The 19,579-nt window shown below is 47.9% G+C and overlaps 2 protein-coding genes across 4 annotated transcripts in view; both read left to right on the top strand.

The window, feature by feature from the left end:
• PIK3R6 (phosphoinositide-3-kinase regulatory subunit 6) overlaps positions 1 to 12,868 on the top strand; it is a 66,101-nt gene extending 53,233 nt beyond the window's left edge. For 2 of the 3 annotated variants that reach the window (XM_054459147.2, XM_054459148.2), the window contains 2 exons: positions 11,422 to 11,534; positions 12,153 to 12,856. In XM_054459147.2, the coding sequence (XP_054315122.2) occupies positions 11,422 to 11,534; positions 12,153 to 12,309 (270 nt within the window). In that variant the 3' untranslated portion in view covers positions 12,310 to 12,856. Of the gene's footprint in view, positions 1 to 11,421; positions 11,535 to 12,152 lie in introns of all 3 variants that reach the window. The other variant, XM_054459145.2, reaches the window with a different exon arrangement.
• Positions 12,869 to 16,259: 3,391 nt separating this feature from the next.
• On the top strand, positions 16,260 to 18,462 carry MFSD6L (major facilitator superfamily domain containing 6 like). The gene has a single exon (XM_054457480.2). It carries the CDS (start codon positions 16,505 to 16,507, stop codon positions 18,263 to 18,265), a length of 1,761 nt encoding a protein of 586 aa, XP_054313455.1. The 5' UTR covers positions 16,260 to 16,504; the 3' UTR covers positions 18,266 to 18,462.
• Positions 18,463 to 19,579: the final 1,117 nt, after the last annotated feature.

Raw genomic sequence — 19,579 nt, 5'->3', positions numbered from 1 at the left:
ATCCGCCTGCCTTGGCCTCCCAAAGTGCTGAGATTACAGGAGTGAATGATCAACTTTTTAATATTCAATGGCAACTAAAAATACATGTTTGTTTTCTATCTATAGAATAAAGTATGAAATTTAATTATTAAATCAAACACATTGTATTACTATAATCTACAAATTTAAAATATTTTTTGTCTACTTCATCCGGCCAAAACTGAGAGAGGTTTGTGGATGTTTCTGCTATGGTTTTGATTTTGTCAATTCTATCTGGATTTATTTGAACGTGAACTTTCTTCTAGTTTTTGATGCTGCTGTTATATAATATGATGCCTTCTTATGCCTAGTCTTTGTATGAGACTTTTTTTTTCTTTTCTCTCTCTCTTTGGAAGCCTTAAATACTTAATTTCAGAGAAGATTCTGAATGTCACAAGAATATACCTTGGTGGGATCTTTTTTCATTCATCATTTTGGACCTTTGATGGACATTCTCAATCTGGAGACTCACATCTTTCAATTCTCAGATATTTTCTAATACAATCTTTAAAATGATTTCCTTCCCTTTATTTCTTTGCTTTCTCTTTCTGGAACTATGAATAGTAGGATGTTTGACCTCCTAAATTAATGCTTTAATTTTCTTATCTTTTTTCTCCCATTGTTCTTCTTTGTCATTTCTTCAATTTGGGGGGAGTTTTCTTCAAATTCATTTTTTGAAAATTTAGGCTATTTAAGAACTCTTTCTTGTTTTCTGGTTATTTGTTGTCTCTCCTAATATGGTCTCTTGGCTGGGCACAGTGGCTCACGCCTGTAATCCCAGCACTTTGGGAGGCAGAGGAGGGTGGATCACAAGGTCAAGAGGTTGAGACCAGCCTGGCCAACATGGTGAAACCCCACATCTACTAAAAATACAAAAATTATCTGGGCATGGTGGCGCATGCCTGTAATCCCAGCTACTTGGGAGGTTGAGGCAGGAGAATCGTTTGAATCTGGGAGGCGGAGGTTGCAGTGAGCCGAGATCACGCCATTGCACTCCGGCCTGGGCAACAGGGTGAGACTCTGTCTCAAAAAAAAAAAAAAAAAAAAAAAAAAAAGATCTCTCTCTTAACTAAAGAGTGGGGCACTAAAAACCTGGGTCAATGGTGGGCTTCTCAGTGGGCACTCAGAAGGCCATGGTCCTTTCTGTGGGGGGAACCCAGATGTCAGTATCTGCAAGTCTCTTTGCTAGGACAGTTTTGTTTTTCCAGAAATGAGTCCTCTGGGCTCCTGCCTCAGCGAGTAAAGGGGGCCAGGGATGAGGGGTGGATAAGCCTGCTTATTATGCCTGTCACTCTGGAGCTGGGATAATTTCACTTTCTCTTTTCCAACTTGGATGCCTTTTATTTCTTTCTCTTGTCTGACTGCTCTAACTAGGACTTCTGTTATGTTGGATAGGAGTAGTGACAGTGGGCATCCTTGCCTTATTCCAGTTCTTAGACATAATGCTTTCAATTTTCCGTCACTCAGTGTGATGTTGGCTGTGGGTTTGTCATATATGGCTTTTATTATTTTGAGATATGTTCCTTCTATTCCTACTTTGGTAAGGGCTTTTATCATGAAGAGAAGCTGGATTTTATGAAATGCTGTTTCCGAATTTATTAATACAATCATATAATTTTTGTTTTTAATTCTGTTTATGTGGTGAATCACATTTATTGATTTGTGTATGTTGAACCAACCTTGCATTGTTGGAATAAAATTCAGTTGATTGCAGTTCATTATCTTTTTGATTCACTGTTGAATTTGGTTTGCTAGTATTTTGTTGAGGATTTTTGCATCTATGTTCATCAGGCATATTGGTCTATAGTTTTTGTTGTTGTTGTTGTTGTGTTCTTGCCTAGCTTTGGTATCAGAGTGACTGACCCTGGCTTCATAGAATGAAGTAGGGAGGATTCCCTTCTTCTCAATGTTTTTTGAACAGTGTCAGTAAGATTAGTATCAGTTCTTCCTTGTATGTCTTGTAGAATTCCACTGTGAACCCATCTGCTCCTGGGGTTTTTTTTAATTGAGAGTTTTTTTTTATCACTAATTCAATTTCATTACTCATTATTGGTGTGTTCAAGATTCTATTTCCTCTTGGTTCAATCTTGGGAAGTTGTATGTTCCTAGATAAATGGAATTTATCCGTTTCCTCTAGATTTTCCTGTTTGTGTGCATAGAGATGCTTATAGGTCTCTGATGATCTTTTGCATTTCTGTTGTATCAATTGTAATAATACCTTTCTCATTTCTGATTGTGCTTATTTGATTCTTTCTTTTTTTCTTGGTTAATCTAGCTAGTGGTCTGTCAATTTTGTTTATCATTTCAAAGAACCAATTTTTCATTTCATCGATCCTTTGTATTTTTTTGTCCCAATTCCATTTAGTTCTGCTCTGATCTTTGTTATTTTCTTCTGCTAGCTTAGGGTGTGGTTTGTTCTTATTTTTCTAGTTCCTTGACATGCAACATTAGGTTATTGATTTGAGATCCATCTTTTTTATATAGGCATTTAACACTATAAACTTCCCTCTTAGCACTGCTTTTGATGTACTCCAGAGGTTTTGTTATGTTGTATTTCTATTTTCATTCATTTCAAAAATTTTTTTATTTCTGCCTTAATTTTATCATTGATGCAACAATCATTCAGGAGCAAATTATTTAATTCTCATGTATAGTTTTGAGGGTTCCTCTTGGTGTTGATTTCTAGTTTTATTCCACTGTGGTCTGAGAAGGTACTTGATATGACTTCAGATTTTTAAAAAATTTATTGAGACTCACCTTGTGGTCTAGCATATGGCCAATTTTTGAGAATGTTCCATGTGCAAATGAGAAGAATTACATTCTGCAGTTGTAGAGTAGATTGTTCTGCAAATGTCTGTTAGGTCCATTTGGTCTAGAGTCCAATTTAAGTCCAGAGTTTCTTTGTTGATTTTCTGCCTTGATAATTTGTCTAGTGCATCAATGGAGTACTAAAGTCTCCCTCTATTATTCTATTGGTGTCTGATGTGGTTTGGCTGTGTCCACACCCAAATCTCATCTTGAATTCCCACATGTTGTTGGAGGGACCCAGTTGGAGGTAATTGAATCATGGGGTCAGGTCTTTCCCATGCTGTTCTTGTGATAGTGAGTAAGTCTTACAAGATCTGATGGTGGTATAAGAAGGAGTTTCCCTGCACAAGCTCTCTTTTTGCCTGCTGCCATCCATCTAAGATGTGACTTGCTCCTCCTTGCCTTCTGCCATGATTGTGAGGCCTCCCCAGCCATGTGGAACTGTAAGTCCATTAAACCTCTTTCTTTTGTAAATTTCCCAGTCTCAGGTATGTCTTTATCCGCAGCGTGAAATGGATTAATACAGTAAATTGGTACCAGTAGAATGGGGTGCTGCTGAAAAGATACCCAAAAATGTTGAAGCAACTTTGGAACTGGGTAACAGGCAGAGGTTGGAACAGTTTGGAGGGCTCAGAAGAAGACAGGAAAATGGGAAAGCTTGGAACTTCCTAGAGACTTTTTGAATGGTTTTGCCCAAAATGTTGATAGCAATATGGACAATAAAGTCCAGGCTAAGATGGTCTCAGATGGAAATGAGGAACTTGTTGGGAACTGGAGCAAAGGTGACTCTTGTTATGTTTTAGCAAAACTGGTGGCATTTTTGTGGAACTTTGAACTTGAGAGATATGATTTAGGGTATGTGGCAGAAGAAACTTCTAAGCAGCAATGCATTCAAGAGGTGACTTGGGTGCTGTTAAAGGCATTCAGTTTTATAAGGGAAGCAGAGCATAAGAGTTTATAAAATTTGCAACCTGACAATGCAATAGAAAAGAAAATCCCATTTTTTGAGGATAAATTCAGGCTGGCTGTAGAAATTTGCATAAGTAATGAGAAGCCAAACGTTAATCCCCAAGACAATGGGAAAAATGTCTCCAGGGCATGTCAGAGGTCTTCACAGCAGCCTCTCCCATCACAGGCCCTGAGACCTAGGAGGAAAAAATGGTTTCATGGGCTGGGCCCAGGGTACCTGTGCTGTGTGCAGCCTAGAGACTTGGTGTCCTGCATCCCAGCTGCTCCAGCCATGCCTGAAAGGGACCAATGTAGAGCTCGGGCCGTGGCTTTAGAGGGTGCAAGCCCTAAGCCTTGGCAGCTTTCATGTGGTGTTGAGCCTGCAAGTGCGCAGAAGTCAAGAATTAGCATTTGAGAACCTCCATCTAGATTTCAGAGGATGTATGGAAATGCCTGAATGCCCAGGCAGAAGTTTGCTGCAGGGGCAAGGCCCTCATAGAAAACCTCTGCTAGGGCAGTGCAGAAGGGAAATGTGGGGTCAGAGCCCCCATGCAGAGTCTCTGCTGGGGCTAGGAGCTGTGAGAAGAGGGCCACCATCCTCCAGACCCAGAATGATAGATCCGCTGACAGCTTGCACGTGTGCCTAGAAAAGCTGCAGACACTCAACACACCAGCCCATGAAAGCAGCTGGGAGGGAGGCAGTACCCTGCAAAGCCACAGGGGCAGAGCTGTCCAGGACCATGGGAACCCACCTCTCACAACAGTGTGACCTGGATGTGAGACATGGAGTCAAAGGAGATCATTTTGAAGGTTTAAGATTTGACTCCCCTTCTGGATTTCAGACTTGCATGGGGCCTGTAGCCCCTTTGTTTTGGCCAACTTCTCCCATTTGGAATGGCTGTATTTACTCAATGCCTGTACCCCTGTTGTATCTAGGAAGTAACTAACTTGCTTTTGATTTTACAGGCTCATAAGCAGAAGGGATTTGCCTTGTCTCAAATAAGACTTTGGACTTTGGACTGTGAACTTTTCAGTAAATGCTGAAATGAGTTAAGACGGGGGGCTGTTGGGAAGGCATGATTGGTTTTGAAATGTGAGGACATGAGATTTGGGAGGTGCCAGCAGTGGAATGATGTAGTTTGGCTGTGTCCCTACCCAAATCTGATCTTGCATTCCCACATGTTGTGGGAGGGGCCTGGTGGGAGGTAATTGAATCATGGGGACAGGTCTTTCCCATGCTGCTCTCATGATAGTGGGTAAGTCTCACGAGATCTGATGGTGATATAAGAAGGAGTTTCCCTGCACAAGCTCTCTTTTTGCCTGCTGCCATCCATGTTAGACAGGACTTTGCTCCTCTTTTGCCTTCTTCCATGATTGTGAGGCCTCCCCAGCCATGTGGAACTGTAAGTCCATTAAACCTCTTTCTTTTGTAAATTTCCCAGTCTCAGGTATGTCTTTATTGGCAGTGTGAAAATGGATTAATACAGTGGCTATCTCTTTGATCTAGTAGTATTTATGAATCTGGGTGCTCCAGTGTTGGGTGCATATATGTTTAGAATTGTTATGTCTTCTTGTTGAATTGATCCCTTTAACATTATAGATGACCTTGTCTTTTTTTACTGTTGATTTAAACTCTGTTTTATCTAAGTATAGCTACTCCTACCTGTTTTTGGTTTGATTTGTGTGAAATATCTTTTTACACCCCTTAGAGTGTAAATGCCTTAACAGTTAGGCAGATTTCTTGTATGCAACATACAATTGGATCCTGTTTTTCTTATCCATTCCACCAGCCTATATCTTATTGATCCCCCTACTTCAACCTCCTGAGTAGCTGAGACCACAGGTGCAAGCCACTATGCCCAGCTAATTTTTTAATTTTTTGTAGAGAAGAGGTTTCACTATGTTGCCCAAGCTAGTCTCAAATTCTGTTTTATCTGATATAAGTATAGCTACTCCTACTTGTTTTTGGTTTGATTTGTGTGAAATATCTTTTTCCACCCCTTAGAGTATAAATGTCTTTAACTGTTAGGCAGATTTCTTGTATGCAACATACAGTTGGATCCTGTTTTTCTTATCCATTCCACCAGCCTATATCTTATTGATCCCCCTACTTCAACCTCCTGAGTAGCTGAGACCACAGGTGCAAGCCACTATGCCCAGCTAATTTTTTAATTTTTTGTAGAGAAGAGGTTTCACTATGTTGCCCAGGCTAGTCTCAAATTCCTGGACTGAAGTGATCCTCCTACCTTAATGCTTGGAACTCAAGCATCCCAAAGTGCTGGGATTACGGGCGTGAGCCACTGTGCCCAGCTGAGCCTATACCTTTTAAATGGAGCATTTAGTCCCTTTACATTTAAGGTTAGTATTGATATGTGAGGTTTTGTTCCTGTCATAATTATTACCTAGTTGCTTTGCAGTCTTGTGTAATTGTTTTATAAGACCTATATGTTTTATACTTTCTTATGTTTTTATGACAATGAGTATCACCCTTTTCTTTCCATGTTTAGAAATCCTTTGAGCATTTCTTGTAGGACCTGTCTAGTCGTGACAAATTCCCTTAGTGTTTGCTTTTCTGGTAAATACTTTATTTCTCCTTCATTTATGAATTTAGTTTAGCAGGATACAAAATTCTTGGCATCTTTTTTTCTTTAAGAAGACTGAAAATAGAACCCCAGTCTCTTCTGGCTTGCAAGGTTTTGGGTGAGAAGCCTGCTGTTAGTATGATGGGATTATCCTTTTAGGCAATTAGACAAAATATATATATTTGAAGTTATGTTTATATGTTAATACCCCAATGAAGCTGGCTTCTAGCACTGTCATAAATGTTTTCCCCAGTTTTATATTCCTTTGGTCAATTTTGAATGGAATTCCATCACTAGAGCTGAAGCCCTGTACTCTGAGTCTTTAAACACCCTAAAATCTATAAATTCAGAGACACCACTTTCTTACAGACTTTCTTCTACACGCCTGACTATTACTAGTTGGCCTCATTCCCTGAACTCCTTTTCCTAGATCCTTAAGTAGCTACTGTCCTCAATTTCCATCCATGGCTCACTTCTCTTTTCATTTCCTGGACTATCAAACTCACAAGGATTTAGTTCCGTTTGTTAAGTCCTCCCAAATCTGTATCTTCTGCCCTGACATTCATACCTGAGTTTTTGACTCCTGCACTGAACTAAATTAGCATGATCTGGATGTCCCACAATACCACAACCTCAAGATATTTAAAATCAAAGCCAGTACTTTCTAATAGTTAAGAGCTCTCTAGAGCCAGATTGTCTGGATTCAGATCTTGCCTCTGCCATTTACCAGTTATATGATGTTAAGCAAGTTAATATCTCTGTGACTCAGTATCATTTTATAAAAAGGGGAGACAGTCATTCCTCAGTATCCGGGATTGTTTCTGGGACCCCCAAGGATACAAAAATCCATGGATGCTAAAGTCTCTTACTGTTGGCGCTTTGTATGTGCAGGTTCCACATATGCAGATATGGAGGGACAGCCATAATAACATTACCTACCTCATCCAGTTATGAGGATTGACTGTGGCATGCGAAGCTCTTAGAAGAGTGCTTGGCTAAAGTAAACATTATGTATGTGTTAGCAGTCATTTTTATTTCATCTCCTCCTTTTATCTCCTGTCTCGTTTAATGGTACCATCATTAACCAATCACCTCTGCCAGAAACCCAGGAGTCATCCCTGGTGCCTCCTCTTCCTCACTTTCCTTTGTCCTGATGGAACACTTCTCAAATCTCTCCCTTCTTTGTCCTCTCTCTTCTGGTCCAGCTTGGTTGGCCAACTGTCCCTGTTTGCCTGGGACTAAAGGGGTTTCTTGGACTTGGGACTTTGAGTGCTAACACCAAGAAAGTCCCAGGCAAATCAAGCAAGTTGGTCACCTCAAGTCTGACCTTCATCTATCTCCTTCCAGCTGGTCTCCCCAGCAATACTCTGATCCTCCTTAAGTCCACCTTCCTGCCCATGTTATTCCACACTTAAAACTCACCTATCTTTTCCCATTCTCCAGGGAGAGAAAAACTCTTCAGTGTTGCATAGCTTCACTCCCCTTCTTCTCCATCTGCAGCTTTGGGAACTCTCTGGAGGCTCTTCCCACCACGTGTTTGGAAGTGTTCATGAAGTCACATCCCTGTGCCTTTGCTCATGCTAGTTGCCTGACCTGAAATCTCATTCCTCCCTTCCACCTGCCCACCTTCTTTTTATAATTCCTACTCATCCTACAAGTTGAGACTCAGGTGTCGTCTCCCTCAGGAGGCCTTTCCTAATGCTTTTCCCCCTTCCTTCCACATCCTCCACCCTCCTCCCTTCACCTAGGTGAGCTAAGTGCACCACCTCTGTGCTCCCATAGGACCCTGGGGACACAGTTATGGAAATATTTGTGACACTATAAATGGCATGATCTTTGTATGTCAATGGCCTGCAAACTCCCTAGACTCAGGACCCTCATCTTAGTTGGTGTGGTGTCTGGCCTGCAGCAGGGCCTCACCAGATATTTGTTGAGTCATCTAATCCACCTTCCACCTCATCCTAGATCTCAAGCCAGAACAGGAAGCTGACCCTTTCTGAGGCAGCCTGTCCACTGTAGGAGAGCTCTGATTGGCTGAGAGGTCTGCCTTGAACTGAAATCTGTCTTCTTATAGGGCAGCCCAATATTGAAGTTTTAGGCTCCAAAGTGGACCTATTTACCCTTCTGTTGCATTTCCTCTTTCAAAGTTCCTTAAAGTGGTTTCTGTTTTTAATGACCTCTTTAAACAACCTGGTCAGGGGCTTTTTGAAAGTCTAAACTTATCACTTCAGCAAGTTCCCTTCTATCCCTACAGGGACTTGCTAGGGAAAATTCCAGTAGCTGTGCTTTCCTCTCGGAACCAGGCAGGTCCACATACATGTTTTGTCCACATGGACTGGATGATAACCACTGAGGGGAAGCTCATGGTGAGCTGGAGTAAGAAGGCAGAGACAGCTTGAAGAACGGCATGGGGGCAAGGGCCTGTGGCTGGCTCAGTAAGTTTAAGGGTCAGATATGACCTTAGCTGGATTGGAAGTTTGAAATAGAAGAGAAGTGGGAAATAAAGCAGAAACAGAAGAACTGGGGCTTTGGGGTATGTTGTTAAGCCACCAACAGAGAACAGGAGACAATTAGCAGCACTTTGCCCATTCCTTAGTCTTACAGAGAGTGGGATCCTTTGCAAATTCTGCATCTGGCCCTTTCCACTGGCTCTCATGGCTTCATTTATAGACTAGAATCTAAGACTCTTGTGCTCCTTATGGGCCAAAGCCAAGGAGGTAGAGTGTGTCTAGGTGTGCAGACCACAAAGGGAAATGAAAGGCATCTGCCCACACCGCAGGCAGGTGGGAGGAGGCCCAGAGACTGTGTGTGATTACCTAGAAGGTGGGGCCAGGTCCATGGGCAGGGCGTGGAGGCCCAAATCCTGCCAGAGACACCTAGAGCAGCCTGATGCTAAAGAAGGAACACCAAGTTGAGAGTCAGAGAGCTGGCCCCATAGCTACCACTGTGCAGGCTTCAGTGGGTCACATTCGATCCCCAGTCTCCTAACCTATGGAAGCCATGCATCTCTCTCACCAGGTGCAATCAGTTCAGGTGCGATTCCATTCACTACGGCAAACAGAATGCACCTGGCTTTCCCCCCCCCCCCCCCCCCAGCTCTTGCAGAACTTCAGCCCCGTGCAGTCTCTCCAGGTATTTTTGGAGGGCCACGAGTGACATTCCAGTATCAACAATCATTCCATTAGCTGTCCATTCAGTGCCCACTAGATTCCACTGCCTGCCCCCCTGACCAGAACCTCCCACTGTGCCTGACAGCTCCAGAGCACAGAGCACTAAAGGTGCCACAGGCTCTTTTTTTTTTTTTGAGACAGAGTCTCATTCTGTTGCCCAGGCTGGAGTGCAGTGGTGCAATCTTGGCTCACTGCAACCTCCGCCTCCTAGGTTCAAGTGATTCTCCTGCCTTGGCCTCTTAGGTAGCTGGGATTACAAATGCCCACCACCACGCCTGGCTAATTTGTATTTTTGGTAGAGACGGGGTTTCACCATGTTGGCCAGGCTGATCTCGAACTCCTGACCTCAGGTGATCTGCCCACCTTGGCCTCCCAAAGTGCTGCGATTACAGGCGTGAGCCACTGCACCCAGCCAAGGTGCCACAGTTTCTGTTGGCACCAGGGGAGAAGCCCCCTCTCCCCTGAGTGTTACCCTCTGTCATGGAGTTGCCCCGTCTTACAGAGGTTTTGTTAAATCTGTCTTTACTCACAGCTCACCCATTGAGACACACAGGAGTCTATGCATAGCGGGGTGATAGGTGGGGGCTTGGCCTAGGGGACAAACCAAGAAGAGAAAGAACCCACAGTAGGTTCCCCTTCCCCTCTGACACCTGGGACTTCATCGCTGAGTCCATTAGTCATGCGTGGCTCCTTCTTGGAAAATTATAATTAACAAGAGTTCTTAACAGTGTCTTGGGCTCTGTTCCAAGCACTTAATATATGCTATCTCATGTAATCTTCACAACAATCCTAAAAGGTAGCACAGAGAGATTAAGAAACATGCTTAAGGTCACACAGCTAGTAAGTGGCAGAACCGGGATTAGAGCCTGGGCAGCCTGGCTTAGAGACTATGCTCTTACCCTCCTCCCAGTGGATCCTGCACAGCTTGTCCACAGACTTCTGGCTGGCCTACCCCCATCCCCTAAAAGTTCAGCTGAAATGCCTGGACATGGTGAACCCCCAGTTTAGGCTGCTGCTCGTGCCTCTGCTAGGTGACATTGAACAACTCAGTGGTTGTTCTCAGCCCTGCCTACACTCAGGAGCTTTTTAAAAAATGCCTGTTCCTGGGCTCAATTCCATGCCATTTCAATCAGAATCTCCAATATTATGTTTTTGAAAATTGATTCTTATGGGCAGCCAGAGTTAAGAACACTTGAATGAGATGGTCTCTGAGGCCTCTGGCAACTCCAGGGTTCTGTGGTTGTAAATTACCCAAAGCTGCTGTGTGTGGAATGAGACACAACCTCCGAAAGCTCCACCTGGAACCCACAATGCTCCAAGTTCTCTGCCCAATGGGAGGCGACCTCTCTGGAGCTGCTCCCTCAGGTCAGGAGTTATAAGGATGCCTGGGGGTGCTTTCCTTCGGCTTGGTCTGAACTTGGGGTCTTTGGCTGCTTTCTAGACCCTCTGTGTCTGCAGCAGGCAAATAATGTTGTATGTGATTTAATGCTGAGAACCGGGGTCAAGACTTTTAAAACCCTTGAAATACTCCCCACATTCCATATACATTAACACGTCTGTCATAGAGGAGGTGCTCGGAAAATGTTGAAGAAATCAACACTCAAGTTCAGGTAACTTGACAACCTGGCAAGCACTATCCACAGCATTACCGTTTGTGTTCAAAATCAAGGACGACAGGCTGGGAAAAGAATTGGAAAAACGACGTGAGATCCAAGGGCAAGGACAGCCTAGAAGCAGTTTGTTCAGGGTTGTCATGCCTCAGTCACTTGCAGGAGGAGAGCTGGGGTCCCCATGTGCTGGACTGAAGAAATACAGCAGATTCCAGGGTAGGAGATGTTGGCAGGGCCACCTGTTGAGCAAAGGCAACACTCACACGTGCGATCTCTCTGCTGCAGACAGTGACCAACACCTTCAGGACGAACAATATCCAGATCCAGAGCCAGGACCAGAGGCTGCTGACACTGTCACTGGACAAGGACGATCAACGCACTTTCAGGGATGTGGTCAGGTGAGGCGGGGCCTGCCAACCCTAGAGGTCCAGGGCCCGTGGGACAAACTGAAGCAGGAGCCAGCTCCTGCCATCTCCCGCCTCTAGCTCAAGGCACCTCATCGGAGGTAGATCCTGTGGCCAGGCAGGTGACCTTGGTGAGGATGGACTGAGGCCACCGCCCTATGCCTTGGATCCAGGAAGTCGAGGCAAATGAATGGCAGACCCAGGGCAGCAGCTGATATTGCATTTTCCCCAGATGCCTCTGCATACACTCAGCCTGCAGCCTCCTGATCCAGTCCCCTCTGCAGGCACGGGCCCCTCCCACACAGGCTGACCTTCTGTGGCATCTGTGTCCCAGTTAGCCGACCCTTACTAGCTTCCCCTAGGGAGGTGTGTTTGGGTAAGGGAGGCATACGCAGAGTTACTTGCTCCAAGTGTCTCCTCCTCTCCCGGTGAACCCCAGGCCCAGGTTGTTCTTTCTCGTCCTGACTCTTCCTCTTTCTTCTGTGTGGCCGCCGCCTCTATGCCATACAATAACAGCTCTAGGCCCTACAATAACAGCTCTGCCTTTCAAATGCCCTAGGCAGATCTGATCCCTGAGACGGGTCACCTGAGCTGGTCTCTCTCCACCTACAGATTCGAGGTTGCTCCCTGCCCAGAACCGTGTTCTGGGGCCCAGAAGTCCAGGGCGCCGTGGCTCAATTTGCACGGGCAACAGGAGATGGAAGCAATCAAAGCCAAGCCCAAGCCCCTTCTGATGCCCATCAACACATTCTCTGGCATTGTCCAGTGAGCCTACAGGGACAGCAGGCCCAGGAGGAAGGATACACTACCCCACCAACCCCAAACACTCACACCAACAGCCAGAGCAAGGCCCAGCTCCACACGGCAGCTTTGGCCTTGACCAGGAGCCAGCGAGTGCCTGGGAGCACAGGGAGCCTGCCCTGGGGGCTGTGACGAGGAAGGGCCCACACGGAGATCTACGGAGGGCCCGGGCAGTGCCGCAGCTGCTTAAGGACACACACGCCAAGCCCAGCTTCTCAAACAAATGTCAACTCCTTCATTTAGCTTCAATTCCCACTGCTCCCACTGTCCTCTCCCACCCAAGCTCCCCACCCAGCCCTTAAAACCAGGGTTAAAGCTGCTGTCTTGGCCAGAGCCCTGTTGCCTAGGGGAAAATGGGAAAATGGGAAGCAGGGAACAGCAACAGCACCACCTCCCTCCCAAGTCTCTTCCCTTCCCACTCTCAGGCCACTGCCCACCTCACCCAGTCCAGGCAGGTGTCTCTATCAGGTGAGAGAAAAATGTCAGATTCAATAAATGTACACTGAAGTGTTTCTGCTTTCATCTCATACCTGGCAATATTTATATGTTAATAGGAATCATCAGGGCAGTCCTTTATATAACCTATTGAGTCTACTTGGGCCAGGTAAGAGTTCTGTGAAGTATAAACTGGTGTGTTCTGTCTCCTGTCCCTTGCTTCCTCTGTCACTGCTCTGGAGTGCAGTGGCACAATCACAGCTCACTGAAACCTCGATTTCTCGGGCCCAAGCGATCCTCTCACCTCAGCCTCTCAAGTAGCTGGGACTATGGGCGCATGACACCATGCCCTACTACGTTTGGGATTTTTTGTTTTGGGGCCTTTTTTTTTTTTTGACAGAGTCTTTCTCTCTCACCCAAGCTGGGGTACAATGGCATGATCTCAGCTCACTGCAACCTCCACCTCCCGGGCTTAAGCGATTCTCCCTGCCTCAGCCTCCCAAGTAGCTAGGATTACCGGCATGCACCACTACGCCCTGCTAATTTTTGTATTTTTAGTAGAGACAGAGTTTCACCATGTTGGCCAGGTTGGTCTCGAACTCCCAACCTCAGGTGATCTGCCCACCTCGGCCTTGCAAAGTGCTGGGATTAGAGGCATGAGCCACTGCGCCTGGCCGTTTTGGGGCTTTTTTTTTTTTTTTTTAGAGGTGAGGTCTTCCTAAGTTGCCCAGGCTGGTCTTGAATTCCTGGGTTCAAGAGATCCTCCTACCTCAGTCACCCAAAGTGCTGGGATTATAGGCATGAACCACCGCACTAGCCAAGCCAGAGATTAAAGACATCAAAATTCTTGGCTTTTATGTTCAAAAACTTACATCCAAGTGTAAAATAGAAAGATCAATGACACATCTTCAGTTTCTTCATCCCCAGAAATAGGTATGGTGTGGGGGGAAAACAACAGAGAAACAAAAATGCTTGGACTTGAGTCCTATCACCTGGGCGGAGTGCCAGGGGATGATGGTGGGTATGGGGGTAAGGTGAGGATGGTAGAAGATTCCCTTTTAAGTTTGGGAATCCAAGAATAGAGAAGAGGGCACCTTGCTTTGGGCCCAATTGCCCCAGGAGTGGAAGCAAGTCTCAATGGCAGGACACCTTCTCAATGCCAAGGGGAGTGTAAGATGGACCACCTGGGGTGCAGAGCCAGAGGGGTCCAAGGTCAGTCTTAGAGAGAGTCCCTGTGCTTGTATAGGACATGGGAAGCAGGCGGAGATTTTCTCGGGTGGCTGAAAGCAGGCAAGCTCAAAGAGAAAAGGGTGCAGCTACAGGCAGCAGTGTGGAGCATGGCACCTGAAGGCCAGGTGCAGAATTGTGGGCACCTCCACAGACTCCAGCATGGTGCAGTGAGGGAGGGAGCCTGGGGGATGCCATTCACTCCATTCTCACTGCCCCCACCCTGACTGATGGTTTTACTTGCCTGAAGCAATCCAGGTGTTTAGCTCAAGTTCCTGGGCAACATGGGCAGCCAGAGGCTGGGCGGGGCCCTTGGTCTAGCTCCGGGTGCACCCTGCAGGCCCCAGGACATGCCCCTTGCACACCTGTGCACATCCAGGCACATTGGAGTCTGACACCTGCCTCCCAGTGGAGATGAACCCAGGACAGGTCAGGACTGAGAAGTGGATGGATGCGCTATCCTCCACTGAGGCTGCCCACAGGAGAACCCAGGGAGGGGCGGGAGTAGGGCAATCGTTAGTGTGGCTGAGGTGGTTTTAAACCTGAAATGATTGCAGTAGCACTGAATTTGAGTGAGTTTACCTGGTGGAGACTAGATTTTATTTTTCCTGCCATTGGTGTGATATAAACGGATTCATACCAATTTCATCACCAGTCATTAGGTTTTCAGTAGATGTCTGCAGAGTTTACCAGTTTTTTAGGTTAAGTGAGGCCCCTGGGCCTGCTCCCCAACATACTCTCTACCAGCTGACAATGCAGGCAAGTCATAGGCCAAATTCCGTTACACATAGACATGTGTGGGCAAGCAGTTCCGCTCCACCCCCAGCCAAATTAGGTGCTCTGAGCAAACCTTGTATGAAAAGTTTACTGAATCAGGGGCTGCACACTGGACCATTTTGAAGCAAAGCCTACAGCATCCTTCCAAAGGGTTTGGATGACTGGCATCTCTAGATTTTTTTTTTTTTTTTTTTGAGACGGAATCCTACTCTGTCGCCCAGGATGGAGTGCAGTGGCGCGATCTCGGCTCACTGCAAGCTCCAACTCCCAGGTTCACGCCATTCTCCTGCCTCAGCCTCCTGAGAAGCTGGGACTACAGGCGCCTGCCACCACGCCCGGCTAATTTTTTTGTATTTTTAGTAGAGACAGGGTTTCACCGTGTTCGCCAGGATGGTCTTGATCTCCTGACCTCGTGATCTGCCCGCCTCGGCCTCCCAAAGTGCTGGGATTACAGGCATGAGCCACGGCGCCCGGCCATCTCTAGATTATTATAGCCTGTTCCAGCAAGAGAGGAAATGCCTTCAAAAAAAATTATATCCAATCCAGGTGACTTGGACACCACTAATTTCACCAGTGAAAAACTATTTCTAATATCTATTATGTCCATTAGTGAAGACACTTCTGTTGATTTAAGATTGTCGAAGTGCTTGTACTAGCTGTCTCTGTCTTTTTGATGAAATGCTAGCTAACCACCTCAAGTGTGTGTACTCTCAAACCGGGCACCTGACCACTCTTAGGTGTAGACTAAAACTGCAGCACATACATACGGCTCTGGGGACTACCATGTGCTGGCGATCGGCTGCAAGGAGTTCCCCTGGACGACTGCCATCAGCTGTCAGCCCTCCTTAGGGACTGTCCCAGCTGGAGACAACCATGTCACCCAAGGTCATGCCATTTCCGAGGGCAGTACACATCCAATGAAACAATTCTAGACCCCGGGGACAAAAATACCTGCCTTCCTGGAGCTTGGATTCTGGTGGAGACAGACAATAAACAAGGTCAACACATGAAATATAAGCCCGTAGCGCCTGGGACAGTGATAAGTTCTAGAGAGAACAATCAAGCAAGGCAGGGGAGTGGGAGTCTTGGGGGCGGGGTGGGTACAGGGGTATGGGATTTGCGATGTCAAAGTGGACCGTGTTGGTCTCTGTCTGTGGTTGGTCACTGATCAGGGTGCATTCCAGTAGAGACCTGAAGAAGATGAGGCAGAGAGCCTGGTGGATACCATTCATTCCATTCTGGCTCCCCCCACGCCGACTCTGACGGTTTTACTTGCCTGAAGCAGTCCAGGCGTTTAGCTCAGGCTCCTGGGCTACACTGACAGCGAGAGGCCAGGCGGGGCCCGCGGGGCCTAGCTCAGAGCGCACCCTACAGGCCCCCGGACGCGCCCCTAGCGCACCTGCGCACGTCCGGGCAGGTGGCCCGCGGAGGCGGCGGGACGTGGCAGGTGCGGCTCGCAGGTGCGCCGGCCCCGCCCCCACCTTCGCCCCCGCCCCGCCTCTCCCTCCGGGCGGGGCCACTTTCGAGCCAGCGGCAGGACCTGGGGGCTGTGGCCGGGGGCGGCCGTTGACCTGGTGACCGCGGCGCCGCCCCAGACCGGGGGCGCAGTCCCACTCGCTCCGAGCCCCGGTCCCCCGAGCCTCCCTCCAGGGTACATGGGGCCGCGCCCGCCCTGCCCCCAGCTCCGCCCTCCGTCGGCCCAGGCCTGACAGAGCCCGGCAGCCATGAGTGCCAGCCCCCGGTGGGACATCAGCAGGGCGCTGAGGGTGGCCAAGCTCTTCCACCTGGTGTGCGGGGTCCGGGAAGCCTGCGTGACCCCGTTCCTGACCCTTTACCTGAGGCAGCTGGGCTTGGCCGCGCCCTGGGTGGGCATCCTGATGGGAACCAAGCACCTAATCGCTGCCTTCTGGGCTCCCGTCTGTGCCTTCCTGGCCAAAAGCTACCGGAAACGGAGAGCGCTTCTGATCGGCTCCCTGCTCGGCTCGGTGGGGGCCAGCCTGCTGATGGTCCTGGTCCCACCGGTGGACAAAAATCGGGTGCACTTCCCTTGTAATGGAAGCAGCGGCCTGACCAGCACAGACGCACTCCCGGGGGTCACACTACCTGTGAACATCACCTCGGCCCAAGAGCCTGCCTCCAGCCACCCAGCCAAGAGGACTGCAGAGGTGGAAATGCCTGGCTTCAGAAACCCACCTGGTGAAAGTGATCGAGAAACTTTCCGTGATCTGCACGGCTACTTAGCGCCCTCCGTTGAAGGAGCTAGGACCACATCCCAAGCTCTCCTCCATCCTGTCACTTCGGTCCTGAAAGATCATCCCTGGGAAGTTACTTCTGAGGTGGTCAAGACAGCCCTTCCCTTGCTTCCTGGGGGGAAAGGGCCCGGGAATCCAGCCAATTTGTCAGGGACCAAGGGGAAAGCCTCGGCTTTTGACCTGTCCTTGGAGGGGTTGCGGTGGACTTTCATCCTCTCCTTGGGGTCTGTGGCGTTCTGGGAGCTGCTGACAGCACCTCTGGAGCAGGTGGCAGATGACAGCCTTTATGAGTTCCTGGATTTTGTGGATGCCACTGACCGATACAGAAGCCTGTGGGTCTGGAGGTTGCTGGGCATGTCGGCAGGCGTGTGTGGCATCGCAGCCTTGGTGGGGCAGCTGGACTGCTTCCTGATGACCAGTGGCCCCCAGGGTGTGGTCCACTTCTATGGGTACTCGGTGGTCAGCACGCTGGCCTTACTGGTGAGCATTGCCTTTCCCATTCCCATCTGTCAGCGGTGGGAGCCCAGCTACAAAAGCGTCAAAGCACTGTCTATTGTGGGGGGTGACCCCCGCCTTATTCTCCTCGCCTCCACCGTTGTTTTGATAGGAGCCATCGTCAGTACTGTCCAGAACTTTCTGTTCTGGCACATGAAGGACCATGGGAGCGGCGAGCTGGTCATGGGTTTCTCGGTTGCCCTCAGCTTGCTGGGGGAAATTCTGCTTCATCCGTTCAAAACTACATTGCTTAGGAAACTGTCCAGGACGGGTCTGGTGGGGCTGGGGCTGAGCTGCCTCGCTGGGCAGCTGCTGTACTACTCTTTCCTCTGGAGCTGGTGGTCTGTCCTCCCCATTCAGACCTTGAGTGCCATTAGCAACAGGGCTTTGTGGTGGGCCGTGGAGGCCTCAATAGAGGACCTGGCCACTCCCCGCATGGAAAGGGCTCTGAGTGCCTTGTTCCGAGGCCACTTTTACAGGACTGGCTGTAGCCTGGGCAGCTTTGTCGGGGGGTTTGTGGTGATGCGCTTCAGCCTGGCTGTGCTCTACCAGGCCTGCTGTGTGGCCCTGTTGCTCTGGTTGGCCTTGCTCCTGTCCCTACCGCGGAGGCTGCCCCAAGAGCGGAAAATCAAGTACTCGAAGCTGTTGTCCATGGAGGTGAGTGACACCAGTGACTCTGAGCAGGGGACAGAACGGGACTGGCTTGTGAAGGCGATGAGGGAGGAACACTCAGACTGAAAGGGCTGAGAAATCCGGAGTGTGCTGATCCAGCAAGGAACGAATGGACTGAACAAAACTCAGCCTGCTGAGGACAGAAACCTGCCCTGGACTGCTGGGAGCTGGGGAAGAGAGGGTGGGTCTGTGCTGAAGGCCCAACAGGATCATCTCATTGCATGATTTTCTTTACTTTTGAAGTAAAAGGAGATTTAACTTTTTGCCATTCAATCTTTTTTAAATAATGGAGGAAGAATACATTTGCTTTTTAAAACGTTCCCTCTATAGTCACTATATGTTGATGTTTAAGGTTTGCAAAAGTCCTGACTTGGGTGCTGTTGAATTCAGCAATGGCTGAAGTGATCAAATCAAACTGTCAGTGCCAGGAAGACCATGGGGACCTGCAGGATTCAGTTGGCAGAGAGGGCAGCTGACTTGGATGAATCATGGCATTCCCAGGGGTCATAAAGCATTAGCCTGCTTCTATGAAAGCCATGCTGTGGGCAGGTAACAATGGTAATGGAGGGCCGGGCACAGTGGCTCACGCCTGTAATCCCAGCACTTTGGGAGGCCGAGGCGGGTGGATCATGAGGTCAAGAGATCGAGACCATCCTGGCCAACATGGTGAAACCCCGTCTCTACTAAAGACACAAAAATTAGCTGGGCATGGTGGCACACACCTGTAGTCCCAACTACTCAGGAGGTTGAGGCAGGAGAATCACTTGAACACTGGAGGCAGAGGTTGCAGTGAGCTGAGATCACACCACTGCACTCCAGCCTGGTGACAGAGCGAGACTCCATCTCAAAAAAAGAATGGTAATGAAAACAAACTCCTTTCTGTTCCCACTGATATACAGGTGCCCACACTCACACCCAAGTACTTCCAACAGGAGAAAATAATGGGAAATGTATGTGTGTTGGGGGGAAGTGGGAGGTTAATAGGTTTCATTCTTCTCACACATGTGTGTCCCACTTAGAATCATCATCTATATTTACATCAGAGCAGGGGCAATTTCATGTCTTTTGAGCTCACATTTTGCATGCTCTGCCTCACAAAGCACATGGAGATTTTAATATCTGTTTTATTGGGGTGTAGACGTCTCCATAGGTCAGGGTGCTATAGGTTCTCCATGCTGTACCTGTGCCCAGGCACTTGGTGGGATTTTGGGAGTGACAAATTAGTGCTTCTGCCTTCCCAAACTTCCCCAGGGGAAGGGCCTGGAATAAAGGGCCCTTTATTCCAGAGGCCAGTCCCCAGAGCCCAATTCTTCTACCTTATCATTAGTTAAATATAGGATATTGAATTTAGAAGAAGCCTCACTGCACAAATGCAGAAAA

This window comes from Pongo pygmaeus, chromosome 19, assembly GCF_028885625.2.
Source record: "Pongo pygmaeus isolate AG05252 chromosome 19, NHGRI_mPonPyg2-v2.0_pri, whole genome shotgun sequence".
In the NCBI taxonomy this organism is placed as follows: Eukaryota; Metazoa; Chordata; class Mammalia; order Primates; family Hominidae; genus Pongo; species Pongo pygmaeus.
Note: the sequence above shows the minus strand (reverse complement) of the source record. Positions and strands in the feature narration are given on the sequence as shown.